General features: G+C 37.7%; 1 protein-coding gene across 5 annotated transcripts in view; it reads left to right on the top strand.

The window, feature by feature from the left end:
* cadm4 (cell adhesion molecule 4) overlaps nt 1-21,229 on the top strand; it is a 148,442-nt gene that overhangs the window by 114,864 nt on the left and 12,349 nt on the right. For all 5 annotated transcript variants that reach the window (XM_077211568.1, XM_077211582.1, XM_077211587.1 and 2 more), the window contains exons 2-6: nt 6,348-6,494; nt 10,645-10,932; nt 13,647-13,808; nt 15,062-15,152; nt 18,121-18,293. In XM_077211568.1, the coding sequence (XP_077067683.1) occupies nt 6,348-6,494; nt 10,645-10,932; nt 13,647-13,808; nt 15,062-15,152; nt 18,121-18,293 (861 nt within the window). The remainder of the gene's footprint in view (nt 1-6,347; nt 6,495-10,644; nt 10,933-13,646; nt 13,809-15,061; nt 15,153-18,120; nt 18,294-21,229) is intronic.

Raw genomic sequence — 21,229 nt, 5'->3', positions numbered from 1 at the left:
TTTGATTTCACAAGTAAAAGTGTCCAGTAACAGAGGTTGCAGGACTAAATTGATTATTATACAGCTGGTCATGTAATCTCAAAATGGTGGTCCTCAGGTATACCTACTCCATATAAATAAAACGACAACTAAAACGTCTGAAGTATTTTTCTCTGTCTGTTTAGTTCTTTGTGTAAAACTATTTAATGAGGGGAAAATGACTGTGTGAACTTTCGATCTAAATAGCCAATTATTACAATGATGGCAGATTTTTAGTCACATCAGTTTGACATTTCCAGTCCAGTCAAGACATTTACTTAAAATAATTAGGTATAATAATTAAGTAAATGCATTCAAGAAAGCCATTTGCATGTCCTTCATTATTTTTTAAGTTCAACGAACTGCTCATTTTGTACAGTTCCGCTTTAGAATAAGGATACAGATAAGAGAGAGAATATAGAAAAGCAATAACATGGATGTAATTAGACGAGTGGAACAAAGAGACAAGAGATGGATGTTCAGTCCAGTCTTTTTGCGTGTCCTTTTCACTCCCGCCTTCCCTTTTTTCCCCCGCTCCTTCTCTCTCTCGCCCGCCTGTACAAAGCTGGATGATTATACTGCGAGCCTGAGCTGCAGAACAAATCACATTTCTGAAGGGGAGGGATGGAAATAAACAGGCCTCTTGCTGGAGAGATAGCACAGAGAGAGTGAGAGAAACACGAAAGAGATGATGAGGAATTCATGGTGGGAAGATAAAGAGGAGAAAAGTTAAGGAAATGTAGAGTAGGGGAGAGATGCAGAAGAAAAGCTGGGGAAGGTAACAGAAAGTTACAGAAAGAAACAGAGGAAACAAGTGACGGATGAAACCAGTTGCAGAGGAAAAGGGAGCATAGTGTGAGTGTTATGGGGCTGAAGACAAGAAAAGCGAGGGGAAAATGAAGGAAATAGACGGGTTTGATGTTAAAGAGAATGTGGGGTAGCCTGTGTAGGTGTGAAAGTGAAAGGGAATGAGATTAGTGAGGAAAAGCAGGCGGTATGAGAGGGAATTATGAGTTTTAGAGAGGAGCAGAGAGCGACGAAAAGAAAAGAACAGAGAAAAGAAGGGCAGGGGATAGAAATATGCCGGATTGAAGAAGAGACAAGGTGCTGAGGTAAACGGAACTGCATGGGGAAGACCAGGAATAAGCGAGTGACAGATTGAGATAAAAAAGAAGAGAGGGGATTTGCAAGGGATTATATATTATTTACGGTGCAAATGTTTTTTTAGCCGCATATGATTGGCAGAGGGAGAGATTCTTCAGAGAGATAGTTTTAATTTTAGACCATGGAGTGAAAAAAAGAGATTTACTGTATAAAGATAGAAGCATAGAATCTCAGTCTGTCAGCTTTTCTACCAAAGCTGCTTGCTTACCGATTACCTGAAGCATCACAGTCACAGTTTAGGTGACTTCTGGGTTCTGGCTTCATGTTGTACAGAATTATGCCTGGAAAAATTAAACACAGTGATGAGTGACTCATGAGTTACGAAGATATCAGGTGCTCCCAGAGCGAGACTGAAAGACTGAAGTGTAATTGGATTAAATGACAGAATCAAAGGACGTCTTAACGTCTCGACAGTGCTAGTATTGTTCAACTTTGGCATTGATCTCTTAGGACGTCCTCATCCTCTGCCTGGTTGTCTGCTAATTCAGTAATAAATGTGTTATGTATGACTACTGTGTGTGTGTGTGAGGCTGGTGGCTCCACTGTATGCTGTAATTCAGCTAGCTATTTAATCTCGAGCAGGGTAGTTGCTCATACGCCAGCTCTGTATCTGGCGTTCCACCAAGTCACTAAATTCAACTCACCACCATAATTTACTGCTGCTTTCTTAGTAGGAGAAGATTGGGAAAGATGTCCTACCTTAAAGGGACAATTCATCCAAAAATGATTTTACATCAAATGAGATAATTTTACTCAACTTCAACTAACCTCTATGACTGCACAAAAACAAACACAACAAATATATTTTGAAGAGTTGTTGTTTTTGACCCAACTGACTTTCATTGAAGAGACTAAATAGTTCAGACTTCAGAATATCTTCTTTTGTGTTCTCCAGAAGAAAGTAAGTCATACAGGTTTGGGTAAAAATGACCCCCTAATTATTGTAAACTTATTGAACCCCAAGGGTCTGTAATTTATTTTCAAAATAAAAACAAATTTGTTATGGTACAAATTTAAATGAATTAATGTGTTCCCATATTCTCGGTTAACAAATGTAGATAAAAGAACATATTTAAATTCCCCTGTAATGAAAATCAAGCCTTTAATGTTGTTTATAGTATGTCTATGTAGTGTTTTTAACATGCTTCAAAGACAAACCATGTGCAAATTCATGTCAACACCATCGCGGAGTATTTTCTCTTTAAAACTGCAGTGACACAAAGACAGTCTCAAAAATGCGGTTCTTATGTCACAAACCAACCAATCCCATCAACATGTGATCTTAAAGGAGCTGGTGTGAGGGAGTGGAGGCGGGGCTAATTTACATATTCATAGAAACGCCATATGCTAAATGAGGCAAGGGTGTAGGGTTACATTGAAGCTATTTTAAAGCATGAAGATTTTTTTTCAAGGAAAAATCATTTAAATATGTCATTTTGGTGATCAAAGATGAGTTTTAAGGGATAAAATGGTTGACTGCAGTGGGGCTTTAACCTTAAAACTTTTCAGATGGAATAAATCTCACAATTTTTCAGACATTTGTTTACTACTAAAAATGTAGTCAGAGGAAAATATAAAGGTGGAGTTTATAATATTTATATTTCAGATTTATATTATATATTATTAATATTTCAACTAATTTATTTAATAAATTATTTATTTGCTCATCCTAGTGCAGTTTTTGTGCATTAATATGTCGCCCTCATCTGGCCAAATCATGAAGTTCTCCTCCACATCCCACCACCCCACTCCACCCCGCAACCTCCTTTATTTATTTGCTTCTCATACCATCAGTACGCCTGCCTGTAATCGATCACTTTATTTTCACACTTAATCCAATTGTGAGCATGCTGTGTATTTTATTATGGTTTGATTCTAATAGGGTCAAGATGAATCCATCTGCGGTTTCTTGTTGTTTTTCGCCTGGCTCATAAACTTGCGTGCCCACAATGCAGATACGATCGTAAACAACTCCCATGCAAGTTGTAATGCTCAAGCTTGTGTAGTGGACTCGACCGGCCCTCCGCTATGTTCCTGGCAGATGTGAATGTGTCCATAACCCGCAGCTGTCTTCTTCCTGCACTGTGCCTCCCTCTACATCTCGCTTGATGTCTTTCTACCTCCATCAGCGAGTTGGCAAGTTTCTCGAATGGTTGTATTGGCCTCGCGACACGCTCCCCTCCCTCCGTGCCATTTGTTTCTCCGTTTGCATCCCTTCATTTCGGTCATTTACATGAAGAGGAGACAGCTGGCGTGCGTCAGAGTGCATTTAACGGATGCTCAATTAGCCGTGTTTTGTTTGACTTCTCAATCAAACACATTTAGATACTTTTGTTGGGAATTTGGCCACACTTGTTTGATTTCTGTTAGGTTTGAATTAGGTTTTTAATTGCCTCCTATGCATTCACAAATCTTCTCTTGATGTATAGTGCTGTTGGAACAATTAGGAGCCATTAAAACAATGGCGGCCAAGTCTGCGGACACCCGAGTGCTGAGTAATAACAGTCATTAGAATAATAATTGGGATAGCAATGGCAGTGCCGATTGTCGTGATATGAATCACAATATTGATGCAGAAGACAGAAATAATAATGGCTACAATTACAATGGCAATTGTGCAAAATTTCAGGACGTCCTCAGTCACTGTCTCTGATTTTCTTCTCTGTTCTTGCCTCTTGATTTCTGCTCAATACCTCACCTGTCAATGTTTTATTAACCCGCTCTCCCTCCACGCTGAATTCAAGACAAGGGTACTCTGAGATGGATAGAGCCTGACAGAATTAAATTTAAATGAAGCCAGATGAGCAGGCCAACGGGTGACGGAGGATGCCGTCTCACACCTTTATAGACTCTCCTTTATTTCCCTTCTGAACTTTGTCTTTTGTCTCTTTTCGCTCTCATCAAGCACGCCACAAATTCCTAATCCTAATTGTTTCTCTCTGAGACGTCCTCTGTAATCACTAGGTCCTGATAAAATATTTGGAAGCAATCTTAAAAGTATTGTGTTGGGGAGAGCATTGGGCACTTTTGACGTTGAGGGGGAAAAGTTGACTGTAGTTAGTTTTTACACTACCAATGGTACAACATTAAAAAGTCATGAACTAATATTTTCACACTTTTACATAATTTGGTAAAATTGCAGCTTGATTAGAAATTAAGGCCTATGTATAATAAAGGTATTGTTCACACTGTGTCCTATTTACCAAGGATAGTGACAAGCTTGAGATAAAATAAGTACCCTAACATTACTAGGGGCATAATTGTTTGGTAATGGTGGAAATGATACTTAGGGAGAGTTGAAAGTTGAAAGAGAGTTGCATTCTTTTTTAAATTAACATCTGAATGTGGCCAAGTTTAATAAATAAAAACAACTTTTTGAGCAAAAAGCTAAGGAAAACGCGTTTTTGTCAAAGACTACGTCTAAATCGGATTGGAAAACGATGATCAAAACATAGAGGAGTAGATTGAGTCCATCAACTCCCCCAAAGCTTCACAGTCCTATAACTCGACCTGGGTCGACATTTCATTCGGTAACATTATATAAACAGGAAAGAGGCCGCACTATGCATAAATTGTTTTATTTGCACAAACGCGTTTCGGCGCGTGCCTTTTTCAGTGTGCCTGTGCCTGTTTATATATTCTAATCATCAGGCCAGCATTCTTAAAGTATTAAGTTTAATCATTGAGTGAAGCCTGCTCCTATTTCCATTCATTCGGTAACATTAGGCATATTTGATTTATATGCTGTTTAATGTTGATGATCGCTTAGTTTGCATGTGTTTCTGCTTCTTCTTCACGTCTTTTGGTTTAGAGATTCTTTACTATTTCAGAAGAAGCCTAATAGCGCCTCTAACGTATAACAGTGAAAACATGGAAAGCCGGAAATTTCCGTGAATGGTGGGAAAAGAGTTAAAATGATTTACGATTATTTTGTTTTTTTAGGTTATATTAATTAGTATCCATAGTTCCATAGACGAAAATAAAATAAAATATACATATAGGGTTTTGAAAAGTAGCTAAATAAAATAAATGGAAAAACAAATTAGAAATTCATGGGGAAAAGTATTCAATGCAGTTGACATTTATATGAAAAAATTAAATAAAAAAAACCCATCTATAAAAATGTTAGGCTAGTTCTAATGAAAATCAATCCCAGGAACATAAGCATGTATAGTTAATGAAACACCCTTCACTGTCTCCACATTATTTTTTTATGGTGTGAAATGAGTGATCTGCACAATGCTCGAGTAACTGTTGGTTCTAAGCTCAAGCTATAGACTTCTTGTCATACAGCAAGTCTGCAACATATCAGTCTGAGCATGTCAGACATCCTGTCCTAGCTAGGTGAGTGGAGAGATGGAGGAGACAGGTCTCAGCGAATCAGCCGATGTGTCAGTTTTTGAGTTTTACCCTAGTGATCCTTCTGATGTCATCATATGGAGTCTGTTCTGGGGATGAACGTGGTGTCAGGGTTGCGAATCATTACAGACCACCAGAGACAGGCTCTCTACGAAGAACACTGCTAATGATGTGCTGTGGTGGGTTCCAGCAACATGCTCACGTAGGCCAGTGGTGATGACCTCATGTCCAACCTACACCATACTGCTAAAATAAACTTCAGAAATACTCGAGCGGCACCCAGAACATGCACTAGACATTACTTTCAACTAAGATGTGTTCATTTTAGCAGCGAAACTGCCATTAGTTGTTCTGTGTTGCTTGTGTATGACTGATCTGAGTTCATTCTCCTAAAAGAGCCGTCATTACCGACGCTTTCACGAGCTGGATGTCAGATCGAGCAGATGGAAGAGAGAAGTGTGTCGGCCCACAGTAATGGATAAAGATAACTGTGCTATTGGTCTTACCAGCACTTAATTAGGACTCTTCTCTTTCTTTTTCTTTCTCTCGCTGTCTCTATCTATCTGTCGGTCTCTCATTATTTTCTTTTTTCACTCGCCTGTCTCTCCTCTTCTGCATAGTTCACACTTCTAAGCACAAAGGTAGTTACGTGAGAGAGTTTTTAATTGGTCACTGAGGTATTTCTATCTTCAAAATTGCTCCATGTGCCATCTTGTCTCTTTCTATCCATCAAGAATACCTTTATGAATGATTAATTTCACCAAATGAGAGTTCTGCATTAACTCTGTTACCCCTCTGTCTTTCAGCGCGGGGTCAGGCTGTGCAGGCTGAGAACGTGAGCGTGCTGGAGGGGGGGACGGCACAGATCTCTTGCCGTCTTCAGAACTACGACGGCTCGATCGTGGTCATCCAGAACCCGCGCAGACAGACGCTGTTCTTCAATGGAACAAGAGGTGAGCTCAGTTAAAACTTCATTGGCCATCGCTAACAGATCGTTTTAAACCCCCATGAAAATAACATCTCTTAAAGCGTTCGAACAAAAGTGTTTTGACATAATTATTTTAATATGCTTCCTCCCATTACTTTAGGTTAGCTAGAAGACTTGAGGATTATGCTGAGATACACAGGACCAATTAGTTTGATATTGTTTATTTTTTGAAAATAAGCAACAAAGAAACAACTTTAAAAATTTAAAAGTCTAAAATTGTAGTTTATTCTCACAATTGTGACTTAATCTCTCACAATGTGGCTTTATATTTCATGATTGCAAATGTATTTCTCGTAATTGTCACTACTTCTCAAAATTTTGACTGTTTTAACTTTGATTTAAATGTTTTTATATAACAAGGAAACAAATATGTGATTTTAATTTACTGTGAATTTCTCATAATTATGACTGTGTATCTCTAAATTTTTCCTCATAATTGCGACTTTATATCTCACAATTTTAACCTTTTTTTCTTGAAATTATTTTATTATTTTTACATTATTTTATATCAAACTTTTATTGCATAAAAATAACTTTTACTATTGCATTATATATTACAATATGACGTTATTTCTCATAGGCGATTTCTTTCCTTTTTTATAAACAATATCATAATTGCTTGTTATGTTAGCTTTTAAACTTTGAGGCAGAAATGGTTTTCCATGATAACATGAACAAACTTTATTGCATTATACTATAATGCAAAACATATAATTAGTTAATCATATAGTTATCAGTAATCACATATGGGAACTTTGATTTAAATATTTTTATATATTATATTTAAAACACACATCCTCACTGCTGGTCTGTTAAACCTCATGTAAAGTTTGTCATTGATTTTTATTAAAGTTCTTCTCCATTTTACTACATTTTTATAATGGACCAAAATTAACTTATTGAGCACTCCTTCTCTGACATTGACTTCATCAGACACATTCATTTTCCATTAATGGTTCTCTTGTAGTGCTGGTAAGTGGTAAATATGTTAAACACAACCTTAGAGATCGTGCTAGCAGTGGAGCAGTCTCTTTTCATGCTAGTTAGCTTTTATCATCTTTGGAATATATTTATACTGGCGCCATCAGTCTTTCTGAAATCCTTTTTAACTGATTACACCTTATTTCAATTTCTTTTTAAGGATCCTTTTATGTAATAACCTTTGTTTTTTCCATCACAGCCGTCACTATCGCTCAAATTTGAAATCTCTTTAAGTGATGACTCTCTGTCACCCTCGTTTTGCATGATATGTAATGTGTTTTTTCATCCTTGCCTTTGTAACCCTTGCCTCAGAGAAGGACTCAGAAAGCATAGTAATTCTGTGAAAAAAGAGAATGGAGAGAAAGAATGAAATTGGTAGAAACAGAAAGGACCACAAAAGCTAAAAGCTGAATTAGTATCTGTGATCTCTGCTTTTTTAAGTGCACATAATTGGGCTATTTTGTGGGATCTAAATCACACCTCTTCTGAGCCATTCACACCACTCTTTTTTTAGACACACTTTTTGCTAACAATCTTTATGCTTTTAATATCGGTGGATTCTACAGTGTGATCATGACAGCTCCAAGCTGCCCTTACTGCTTGAGTGCCCTGGTCTAAATGTACAGAGAAACGCAAATGAAAACTCCGCTTGCTAACTAATGAATCCCGATAACAGTCTTTTAGCGGGCAACAGGGCGCAAATATCCCTCAGCGGTCATGAATACAATAACCCTTTCCATGAGATTCTTTCATATTGGCCAGATCTGTGAGGTATGTAAATGAGGCGTGACTAAAGGTGACAGCGGCCTGGACAATGCATTGACATTTCCCTGCCATTTAGCCTGAGCGAAGGCATTTATCTCCTTTAGTGAGGCCCTTTTACTCCCGTTGTGTGAAACACGGATCGAGTGAGTTGGTACACATGTCACAAAAGAGCACTCACTCACTTATTTAGTTTATCACTCATTCATTCACTAACTCTCTCATTCGTTCAATGTATCACTCTTTCACTTACTCCACATATAACTCTAATTCCCTCACTCGAGGCTGGAATACACTATACGACTTTTGTTCTCAATTTGAGTCAACAATAGTTTGCCGAAAGTGTGCACCAGTTTGCAGATTGAGCAGCCAGGGTTGAAAGATTTCACATAAAATAATTAGTGTATGATGGGCTCAGACTACGATTTTTTTTAGCTTCGTAATATGTCTGTTCAGATTTTAAAATGTGTGTATTCCAGCCCTCAGTTGTTTGCTCCCTAACTATAAATTAGTGATTCACTTAGGCTACTTAGTGTATCTCTCACTCACTCACTTACTCGCTCGCTCGCTCACTCACCCACTCGTTTGCTCACTAATTTACTTGTTCTCTCTCACAATCATTCATATTTTCCAGCAAGAAACACAGATAAATGCAGCCAGGTGTTGAAAAATGTCTAGGTTCAGAGCAGTGATCATCTTATGGATCCAGCGCATTAGGCTGCTTTCCTTGAGTGTGCTGATGGCAGAGGGTCACATCTCCAGAGCACAGTTGGCCACAGACAAAAAGCTTTATATGGAAGTAGGGAGAAAAAAAGTATTTAGCACCAGTCAATACAAAATTGGTTTGTGTGGTTTTTGTTTTATTTTATTTTTTTATCCCAAAAAGGCCCATCCAGCCCCTGCAACTGGCATCATTATTTTTTATTATTACTATTTTCTGACAATTGATTTTTCTCTCACCTTGGTTTCAAATCATTTTCAACACCAGTTCTTGCTTCCTCTGTTTTCTGCTTCCCCTCTGTATTTATGTGTTATTCTGTGTCAGCTGTTCTGTGAGAGATGCTAGTTAAAACACTCGTCTGTTGTTGTTTTCTTCTCCTTTTCATCTTCTCCTTTTTTATGCTGCTCTATTCTTTTGATCTTTATTGTGTGATTCTCTATCATAGTTTGAGAAGTTCATTTGAAAACTTAGATTTCAAACATCAAACTAATACTAATTAAAAGTAGTAAAGCTACAAGCTTCCATTTTGATAAAGTAGCTAGCAACACTACAAGCTACTACACTAACTGCTTTGGAGCTACGGAAAAGGTAATACTAATTTATTTCACTGTCAAATTATTTACAACACTTTTAAGACAAAGTGGTATTTATGTATCTTACACAATCAGGATCTGTACAACGGTTATGCTGAAAACAAGCAATTGAATAGCAGTAATTGAAAACATAGTGATAAACTGCTGTTTTTATCCATGAAATGCGGACATGTAAAATGTACACTACTGGTAATGAATTTGGGACTGGTGATTTTTTAAAAGTATTTTTAATGTTTCTTATGCTCACCAAGGCGCTGCATTAATTTTATGCAAAATTCAGTAAAAACAGTAATGTTGTGAAATATTATTACGATTTAAAACGTTTTCTATTACATTATATTTATTAAATTGTTAAGTATTATTTATTCCTGTGATTCCTGTGGTGTCACATGATTCTTCAGAAATCATTCTAATTTTCTCATTTGCTGACCCAGAAACATTTATTATTATTATTAATTTTGAAAATAGTTGTGCTGCTTAATATTTTTGTGGAAACAGTGATGAATAGAAAGTTCAAAAGAACAGCATTTATTTGAAATAGAAATCTTTTGTAACATTATCAATGTCTTAACTGCCACTGTTGAATTTCATGCATTCTTGCTTGAATTAAACGTATTCATTTAAAGAAAAAAACTTTTGAATGATAATGTAGTAACATTAGTAGCATTTCCCATTTTCTCTTCACAAAACTATTGTATTACTTTATTACCAGCCGCAACACATTTTCCTTATGTATTAGGGTTGACTTGATATTAACCATTGTGAAAAGAAGGCATTATAAACCAGAATGAAGCAAAACCTGAAATAAGACTGCTTAAACAATGCCTAAATGCCTTTTTCGACATCAGCAGAAAAGGAAAGTCATTTGAGAGGAGAAAGTCGCTCCTTTTTGATTAAAAATTAAAAAACACATTTTCTTCTTTGCAATAACATGCATCACTGAAATGGCTCACAGAAATATGCATTTAGAAAGTAAATAGGTTCAATTTTGATATCATTTTAACTTGCGTGTCCTGCATTTGCTTTATCCTTGCTCATCCCTACTCTCTCTCCTCCAGCATTGAAAGACGACCGTTTTCAGATGGTTCTTTTCTCACCGCGGCTGGTGCGGATCACATTGACTAATGTAAGTGTGTCTGATGAGGGCGGCTACTTCTGCCAGCTCTACACCGATGACACACACCACCAGGTGGCGACGCTGTCGGTGGTGGTGCCCCCGGAGGTGCCTACCGTGGAGGTGAAGACTGAGGCAGTGGAGGGTGGAGAGGTGGAACTCACATGCTTGTCCCCACGGAGCAAACCACCAGCCACCCTGCGCTGGGTTCGGGACCGCCGAGAGATCGCTGGTGAGTTTCATTTAAATGTGACAAAATAATTTTAGATTCAATGCAGCCACATGTAGCCTATGTACTATACATTTACTTACAATCATGAATAAAGCATATTATCACATATACAATCACAAAAGAGTCCAAAAATCCCTTTAAAAAAAATCCTATATTTGCTCTGTCTCTTTGCCAGACTCTCTGTCTTCACGGTAAATGTCATGCATTTCTACTAATCTTTCTGGCAGCCAGGAAGATACGCTTTGCTCCTCTCCCCCATGTGTTTGCTCATTGGCACATTTTCCCCTCTATTGCTTTATGTCACTCTATCGAATTTCAAATGCATCTGTCCATCTGGGTCCCTTCGGATGTGTGCAGAGGAACGTTTTTTCTTTTCTTTTTTTTGTCAAATACACACCCCCACACAGAACTGGATCCAGGTGGGGCCTCAATCTGTGCCTTCCTTTCATTTCTGTCAACTCTATCTCTCATTTTCTTGCCTTCTCTCCAACTTCTTTTCCTCAATGCCATCACGTTTGCTCTATCTTTTTGTTTCAGCTTTCCTTTTTTTGGCTCCAAGAAGGGAATGACAAAGAGACAGAGAAACAGAGGCAGGGGAAGTACAAGCTGAGATTGTAGGCTTTGTGCACTATCAATGTTGTTCGAATATAAAGTTGTGAGAGGAGAGTGTCTCTCGACAGATTCAATAAGACGGGACTCAGCTTGAATTTGGACTTCCGAGCCCATCGCTGTTCCGCTTCAGTGAAAATAATTTTAATGTCTGCCCGATCAAGGTTATTTAAGTGATATCACACGAGTAAGAGTTCTATAAACAAGTCAAGTAACTTATGTTTCAGACAAAATTTGCTGTTAATTCGCCAAATAGCGCACAGACTGGCAGCCTGTCTAAATACAGCCTCATGCAAAACCACACAACTCCTCAAACGGCTCACATACTCTGGTCTGGAACGCCACAATCAAAGACAAGTGGAGTGACACAAACATCGAAACAGCCCTGTGTTATATAAAGCTGCGTTCATGTCATGTTATTATGTGGTGGTAATTCTGAGATTGGGTAACACTTTACAACAGGGTTCCTTAAAGTTTAGCTCAAATCCTGATGAAACTCACCTACCTGTAACTCTGAAGACCTTGATTAGCTTGTTCAAGTGTCTTTGATTAGGGTTGGAGCTAAATGCTGCGTTCACACCATGTCGTAATTACCGTAATTATGACATGACAACACGTGTATTTTTGTTGGCCGAGACGGAAGTTAGCATCACCCTGGTTCCCCTGACAAAAATCCAATTTGACTTTTGGGTTATTGCAGAAGATACACTCTGTGACCAAAAGTTTATTTCTTACACGTTTTGTTCATCATCATAATCTTCACAAATCAACACAACTTTTATGAATTTTGATGCCTAAATACAATCTGCAGAAGTAAAAAGCTAAATGTAGGCTATAAACAAACTTCATCTCTGTTGCATGATTTCAGCGCCACCATCACTAAGCCTCTGCCAATGCGCCAACGCATAGTTAGAATAGTTTGCAAGAGTGTGATTATAAACACAAAGAGGCTGTGAAAGTGGACTAGCGGACTGTTTAATGTGCCCGACAACCTCTGTAGTCCAATTTAGCCATTTTGTAGCAACAACCTTTTTCAAGACAAGTAAAATCTTTTAAAAAAATTCACAAGGGGTAGTAATAGGGATGCACGATATATCGGCCACCATATCAGTATCAGCTGATATATGTTCATCGGCCTGATAAGATCGGCCTGTTCACCATGATGGTTTTGAATTGCTTTAAATATGATTGGAATATTTCAGTTATGTTATAAAAGAAAAAATAGTTAAGTGCAGTGCAAGTCTGTCATATAGGCTACATACAATTATAATGAGAATATTATAATTGTGTGCTTGGGACATCAAATTTTGTTTCAGGCTCTCAAAAATTATATAAAAATTCGGATTTATATTTGTCGGCCAATATATCTGTTATCGGCTTTCAAATATTATTGGTATCAGCCAAGATTTTCATATTGGTGCATCCCTAGGAAGTAGAGATGTATTTATGTTGTTAACCACAGACCGTATTACAGGGATTTAACAAAAAAACCATTTAAAAAACATAGACTTCAGGAAGATCGAACTTGGACGTGCTAAAAGTTCTGAGGTTAAGGGTATTGGCTTTCAAAGATGTGTCATTTTTGTGTTGTTGTTTATTTTTTAGTTCATGATACATGACACATTAACTACTGTCAATAAATTAGCATTTTCTAACTGGTTCATATGATTTTTACAGATCTAAATCTGAATTTTACAAGTTAGAAACCTGTAATCACGGTAGCCTAATCTTGACATATCCTTCATAATTCTGTAAACTCTTTTTGACCCCACTCTCTATCAACCTACACTTCCCCTTCTCTGTTTCATTACCACTTTTCTGCCCTTCACTCGCCCCTTGTCATTTCGTTTTTCATCATCAAATTAAAACTTAATAGTCTCACCGGGATAATAGAGCCTATTCTCTGGTTGTGAAATCAATGTGTGAAAGGTATATTGCTCAGTGCATCGAATACTTACTTTTTGAAGTAACCAGAGCGAGCGTGCAATCCTTTGAATGAAAAGTATGCAAATAATGTCTGGGTGAAATGTGAACATTGTTCAAATTTGGGCAAACTGACTTCTATAAACCCCTCAATTTCTTTCCATCCCTCTCTTTTCGTTCAGGTGTGATCTCTCAGCAGGAGAACGGCAAGACTGTGAGTGTTTCCAACACTATCCGTATCCCCGTGGAGAGGAAAGATAACGGAGCGGCGCTGAGCTGTGAGGCGTCTCACCCGTCACTCGTGGGGCAGAAACGAGTTCGTCACTACAGCCTGGACGTTCACTGTGAGCCAACAATGCCGTCACGTTTCCATGGCTACCGCCATATTAGACTGATTAACGTTGTTATTAGCTCGCAGAAGCCCCATCTGTTTAAACATGTTCACTTGGCAAGCCTCTAACAAGGTTTGTTTGTTTGTGTTACATCTTGCCTGCTATGATAAAGGACTAGAAGACAACAGTATCCCATTACACACCACACCACAGTGTTAACAGAAACACATGAAATATGATACTGTGGAAAGATTTCAACCAATTAAAATATCTAATAATATACTTTACACAAGGACTCCTCTCATAAAGTTTCCGTAAAAAACGAAAGGGCTTTGCTCTATAAAAAGACAATCGAGTTCAAATAAACTTTAGTGTATTGCTGTTGTTACCCACTGTGAGTTTGTATCAGACACCCGCTAGAAATGTGTCGAGACACTTGCTCTGTTCCAAAACCTAGTGAGCTGCATTTTAAGAGCAAATTTTGATTTTAAATCTAGTTAATACTAAACAGTATTTACGCCACCATTCAAAAGTTTGAAAAATGTTTTTGAAAGAAGTCTCTAATGCTCACCCAAGCTGCATTTATTTGATCAAAAATAGAGTAAAAAATGTTTTTATTTAAAATAAAGTTTTTCCACTTAAATATATTTTATGTATTTAAAAACTGAATTTTCAGCATGATCCTTCAGAAATTATTCTAATATGCTGATTTGATGCTCAAGAAACATTTCGTATTATTGTTTCTCATTATTTATTATTCAATGTTGAAAACAGTTTGGAAACTTTTTTTTTTCAGAATTCTTTGACGAAATTCAAAAGAACAGCATTTATTTGAAAAAGAAATCTTTTGTAATATTATTAATGAAATTAATTATATATACATTATTAATGATGTCTTTACGGTCAGTTTTTATCAAATTAATGAATCCTTGCTGAATACATTTCTTTCAAAAAATAAATGTTACTTATCCCTATCTTTTTAATGATAGTGTATAACATTTCTTTTTTTAAATAATTAAATAGATAAATCTCATATGTGTGTTTATTATAATTATTATTCCTCTCACATTGGCCAAATTGAAATCCATTGAAATACCAGAGGAACATTCCATTGTGAGTGAGTGATTTGTTCCAATCCAGTCACTTATGTGGTTCCGTCTTAGTCACAATTCTTCCATTGAAGGCAGTAGTAGCTCACTAGGCTTTGTGAATGAGCTTTCTTCCTTTTTTATTCCCTCTCTCTATCTTTCTCTTTATCTCTGCAGTTGCTCCTACGGTGAAAATCATTCCCCCTCAGGGCATCCTCCGAGAGGGAGACTCCCTCAGTCTCACCTGCTCCGTTACCGGCAACCCACTGTGAGTTTACAAGAGCGTTTGTGTGTTTTTCTTTCTAAATGTATCTGTCAGTTTGTGTGTGGGAGATTTTGACGGATGTGAAAGCGTGTGTGGAGTTTTGTTTCTACATGTGCTTTAAAAACCAATCATCTGAACTGGTCCCACAGGAGCAGCTTTTATCTTCTAACAATCCAAAATGCTTAAAGAGGATCATCTGAATCCAGCCCCAATAAAGTATAATGACTCAGAACAAAGACAATCAAGCATCTGTGCATGAGGGATAACAGCCTTGACTCTGTCCTATGTTCTTCCACCCATGCCTCACTCTCTTATTATTTCCCCTTCAATTTGAGTTTCAAAGTACACAATAAAAACAGTGACTAAAAAAAAAAAACGTATATTATATTATTATTTTATAACAATTTCTGCCACATTAAATTTTTATAAAGTTTTTTTTTGATAAATGAATTTTGTATTATTATTGTATATTATTATTTGTATTGCAATTACTTCCACTATTTATTTTTTTATTTATAAATTATAAAAAATATTTTATTTTATTTTATTTTAATAAATGTAGCAGTAAAGATGGAAGTAATAAAAAATAATAACAATATGCAATACAATTAAACAGGATGAAATAAAATTTTATAGTGACTGTTAAAGGCCCCCTGTGGTGAAAATCAAGCTTTTAATGTTGTTTATATTATGTCTATGTGGTGTTTTTAATATGCTTTAAAACAAACCATGTGCAAATTCATAAGTTAACACCAATGATGAGTATTTTCTCCTTAAAACTGCAGTGAACCAAAGACAGTTCCAAAAACACGGTTTGAAATCACTGGTATTTCTGACGTCACAAACTACCTTGTAACCAATCCTGTCAACGTGTGATCGTCAATGAGTGGATCTCTGTGCTGGTGTGAGTAAGTGGAGGCGGGGCTAATTTGCATATTCACAGCACAGCATAGAGTTACATTCAAGCTATTTGAAGGCAAGAAAAAAAATTCAAGGAAAACATTTTTAAATATGTCATTTTGATGATCAAATATGAGTTTTAAGGGAAATAATACAATTATTCACTACAGGGGGACTTTAAATAAACAAACATTTTGATGCATGAGTGTTCTTCACCAGCATTTGAAAATTTTCTACCAATTTTGGTTTCAGAGTCTTTCAGAGATATTTATTTCTGACATCACTAAATGGCTTATATTGAAGGAGAAAGTGCTCCTTTATCAACCTCACCGCTGTCACTGTGAACACAGACACGTTCTGTCTTACGAAGACATTTGTCTTTGTTTTTTTCCTTTTCTGTGGCTCAACCGTGGTCACTGAGCCTCTTTTCCCTAAGAGGCTGTGAACAGAAAGCCATTAAAACTTCTCCAGAGCCTCGTAAGGAACCGCTACAGAAATGAAAGATGGAGAGATAGAGAGGATGCTAGAGCTGCCACTCATTTTACGCTGAAAGGGGGGAATGAATGAATGGGTTCGGGGAAGGAAAGAAAGATGGGCTCAGAGGGGTTTTAGCTGGGAAAGGCTACGTGATTTATGCGATGGGGAGTAAGAGAGTGTGAAACGTGTAAATGTTTAATTGTAGGGGCATGTTTGAAGATTACAGAATGCAGCGATGAGAAATGAGAATAGACTGCCCACCCGCAGAGAGAACGCTCTCTGGATAGGTTGAGATAAATGAGTGTATTGATGGGAGGGATGAGAGATGGATCCACATGCCGCTCTACGGTAACTGAACTCACAGTACACTGCATCGTGCTGCTTGGTTATAAAGCCATTACGATCATGTTCATCCGACATTAATCAACAATTAAACAGTCTGCATTTGTTGGAGGGGTGTGTTTATTATTCCTCAGTGCTTTGGTTGGCTCATGCATGTATGTGAGAATGTGTGTGTGGTACTGTATCCTCAATCCTGTAATTAAAAGTGTCCCGTGGGATTACGGTGTGATGACGTAGACTTGTATCCCAGCCAGGGATGAGGGATGAGGCGTTTCACAGGCTTTGGGCTCAGAACAGAAGCCTCAGCTTTTTGCCCTACAGTTTCTGTGTATCTCCTGCTATTGTGGATCACCTCGCAGCTGTTTTGTGTGTGTGTGTGTGTGTGTGTTTTCAGTAATCTCCTCCTTTCATGCTCTTTTGTCTCTGTCTGCCTGGTATCATCTTCTAGGACTATACTCCTCTCCTCTCTTCTCTGCAAAATATTGTGTATATAATATATAAACTTTCCAGTAAAAACTAAATCCAATATCTTCAAATAAGATATAATCTTAAGTGGCTTATTTATGGTGGCCAAGAGAGCTCAATGTGCTGCAATTGAAGAAAACGCAGGCAAATAGAAAAACACCTGCAGTTTTACAACACAAGTGTGCTCCAAAAGTTCACAACACAACCAAATACAGAAACGCGCTGCATACAGCTCAGACCACAACGGAAATGTTTTTATGAGTGAGGCAATAAATCCTTTATTCAGCTGATTCATTCAAAAATACTGAATATTTTAGGAATGAAACAAGTGATTATCTTTTTCACTATCAATCATTAATTCATTAATTCAACTGATTCAAGCACACTGATTCATTCAGGAACAAAATAAGTATCTTTATCTAATGAGATAATTGAGATTCAAAATGTACTGAGGTTTATGTAAAAAAACAAACATATTTGGCAATAGGAAAAAATAATATAGAATATTAAAAAATATTCCTTTTAAATAAGTATTAAATATAAACATTTAAAATAGCTTGCTTGTTCTTTAATGTGGTTTAGATTTTATATACACCCCCCCCCCCCCCCACCTCATCCTTTTATGTCTTTTTATGTTATAAGATTTCTATTCTCTTTCCTCCCTGGTGCCTCATTAGATTTGTTTTTCCAGCTTTTCTTTGAATGCCTTGTTCCTTCTTTGATAAATACTTGAATATTTCTTTAAAAGATTGTCTTTTTTTACTGTCTGTCCTTTCTTCTTTTTTAGACCACGTGACATCCAGTGGTCACGAGTGAACGACACTCTTCCTGAGAGGGCGGAGAAAACAGCCAACATTCTCCAGGTGTCTCGTCTCAGCCAATCACACAACGGCACTTACCTCTGTCAGGCGCATAATAATTATGGCCGTGCAGCCGACCACTACACACTGCTGGTGTATGGTAAGATAACAAGTGTCCCTGGTCACATGATATTAACACTAAACTACAAAATAGCCCACATTTTTGCATGCCAAAGTCGTAAGGCATTTTAATGAATCCTGTTTCCACACCACTCAGAATTACAAAACAATTCCAAATGTATACGCGTAAACACCTACACTTTCTTTGCCGTTCGAGAACAGCGTGGGTTCTTCGTAGTTACAGAGGTGGTTTACAGTGGGTTTGGATATGACAAACTCGTGTTGTGCTCCCACCATGGTGTGTTTTTTAGTTCCCCGCCACCCCCCCCACCACCCTCCCTTGCCCAGGTCTTCCCCTGAACCCTTCAGCTGTGTCTTTAGTCCTGCAGGATGCTTGATGTATTTTGAAAGAGTCTAAGAAATGAGATCCCCAGAGGTCTCCCTCCTTTCTTTCTCTTTTTTCCTCTTTTTTTTCTCCGCATGGTAATAACAGCCATCAAATACGCGCGTTAACGAGGCAGCTCGGAGAGCGCAGGTGGGTGGGAATGTCATCTTTCATCCCGCTTCTATTCCTCGCTCCCTCTCTCTTCTGCTCATTCTGTGTAGGTGAGGCTCTTAGCTTTGAAACACCTCTGCAATTTAGAGAATGTCCCAGGAATTTATTTGTTTATTCTCCTTTCCTTTCTTCCTTCCATGCTTCTTACTCCCTTCATTTGTTTCTTCCTTTATTCCTTCTTTCCTTTCTTCCTCCCTTCATTTGTTCCTTTCTTCCATTCTTCTTTAATTGTTTCTTAATTTCTTCCTCACTTTGTTCCCCTTTTTATCTGTCCTCTCTTCCTTCATTGTTTCTTTCCTTCCTTACTTTATTCCTTGCTTTGTTCATTCTTCCTCTGTTCCTCTGTTCCTCTGGTCCTTCCTTTGTTCTTTCCATCGTACCTTCCTTTCTTCCTTCTTTCTTCCTCATTTCGTTCCTTACATCCTTCCTTTCTTCCTGAATTTCTTCTTTCTTTTCTTCCACCTTTCCTTCTATCCTTTCTTCCTTCCCTTTCTTTCTTTCTTCCTCTCTGCCTTCTTTCATTTCTTTGTTTAATATGTTCTTTCCTTCCTTCATTTCTTTATTTCTTACCCCTTAATTTCTTCCTCCTTTTTTCATTATTTCACCCCTTCATTTCTTCTTTTCATTCCTTTCACTCCTTTATTCCTCTCTTTGTCCCTTCTTTTCATTCTCCCTTCCTTCCTTATCTCTATATTCCAACCTTGCTTCCTTTACTCCTTCTCTTTTCTCCCTTCCATTCATTCTTCCCTCCTTACTTCTTTCCTTCCATATTTTTCTTTCTCTTTTTCTTCCCTCATTTTGTTGTTATCTTTGCCCTTTCCTTGTTCCTTCCGTCCATCCTTCCATCCATCCTGTTCTTCCTTCACCCCTGCCTCTCCTCCCTAGCTGTTTCACCTTTACTATGTTCCTTCCTTCCTTTGTTTCTTCCTTCCTTCTTTACTTCCTTCCTTTGTTGCTTCATTCCTTCTTTCTTTCTTTCTTTCTTTCTTCCTCCCTCCCTTCCTGCCTGCTTGCCTTCCCTTCCCTTCATCCTATTTTCCTTCCTTCCATCCGTCCATCATCCATCCTGTTCTTCATTCACCCCTTCCTCTCCTGCCTTGCTTCCTTCCTGTCTTTCTTTCACCATTCCGATGTTCCATTCTTCATTTTTTCCCTTTCTTCCCTTCATCCTTCCTTCTATCCATTCATCCACCCTTTTCCCCTTCACTCCTCACTCTCATTTCTCGCTTCCTTCTATTTTTCTATCACCATTTCTGTTCCTTCCTTCCCTTCATCATGTCTTCAATCCTTTTTTCCCCTTCCTTCCTTCCTTCCTTCCTTCCTTCCTTCCTTCCTTCCTTCCTTCCTTCCTTTCTTTGTCTTGTTGCCTCTCCTACACAGAACACAGGCCTCCCCATTTAATGTGTTTGTGTGGGAGTAAATGAACAAGATTTGGTGTTAACTCTCAGCGGTATTAGTGTATTTAGGTTTCATCCGCTGGAAATCCCATGCTCAGTGCAACTAAAAAGAGAGAAATGTCTGACTTCTGAAGGCTGATAAAGGAGGAGGGAGAACTATTGAGATGATGAGTCAGCAGTCACAGTGACACGAGAGGGTGGAGGAGGGCTGATCTAAATATCTTGCTGCTTTGCACTGACAAACTTTTTCACACTGATTTATTTTATGTCTAAAGTGACCATGAAGTGCAAAATGAGGAGCAACCAGCCAATATGAACAGGATGATGATTATAAACTGAAGGTAGATGAGAGAAAGACTGAATGAATCAGGCAACAGAGAGCAATGGAGAGAGGTGACACAGATAGGGAAATGAGGAAGACAAAAGGACAGAGGAGGAGGAGACTTTGTTTTTTCAGGAATTTTGCAATTTACTCTGACTGATATGTAAGTGTGTATTTACCACATGGCTCAACAGGTACGCCTGTCTGTGCTGCTTTATCTCTGTCTGTCTGGAAACTTTTACATTTGCATATATATTTTGTGCATTATTTTTTTTTTTTTTACCAAAACAACTTTTTTTGTTATGTGTTGCTACGTTTTTAGATTTATTTAAATATATCTGTGTGCTTCAGGTTTTGTCTACGCAAGAACTATTAAACCTGAAATCACTGACATTGTGGGGAGAAGCCAAATGTCTCCATGAGGAAAAATGTCTACAACATGCTAAATGTTTTAATGAAAATCTAAAAATGTTTCTGTGAGTGTTATATTTAAGGTTAGAGGATAGAAAATGTCATTAACTCACTATAAAAGCAATAGTCAACAGAAAGTCTTCACCACAGAAAAGCAAGAGTGTGTGCGTGCGTGCTTATTCAGTGGTCAAACGGTCAGAGGAAAGTCCCCTGGAGACATGCCTATGTAAAACAGGAGCAGTACTTAGCCATGATGGACCTTGCTCCCGATAAAATCCATTACAATCAAA

This window comes from Siphateles boraxobius, unplaced genomic scaffold (assembly GCF_051911475.1).
Source record: "Siphateles boraxobius isolate OS27281-9 unplaced genomic scaffold, OSU_SipBor_1 12, whole genome shotgun sequence".
NCBI lineage: Eukaryota > Metazoa > Chordata > Actinopteri > Cypriniformes > Leuciscidae > Siphateles > Siphateles boraxobius.
The sequence above is the reverse complement of the archived record's forward strand: the minus strand, read 5'-3'. Positions and strand labels throughout refer to the sequence as shown.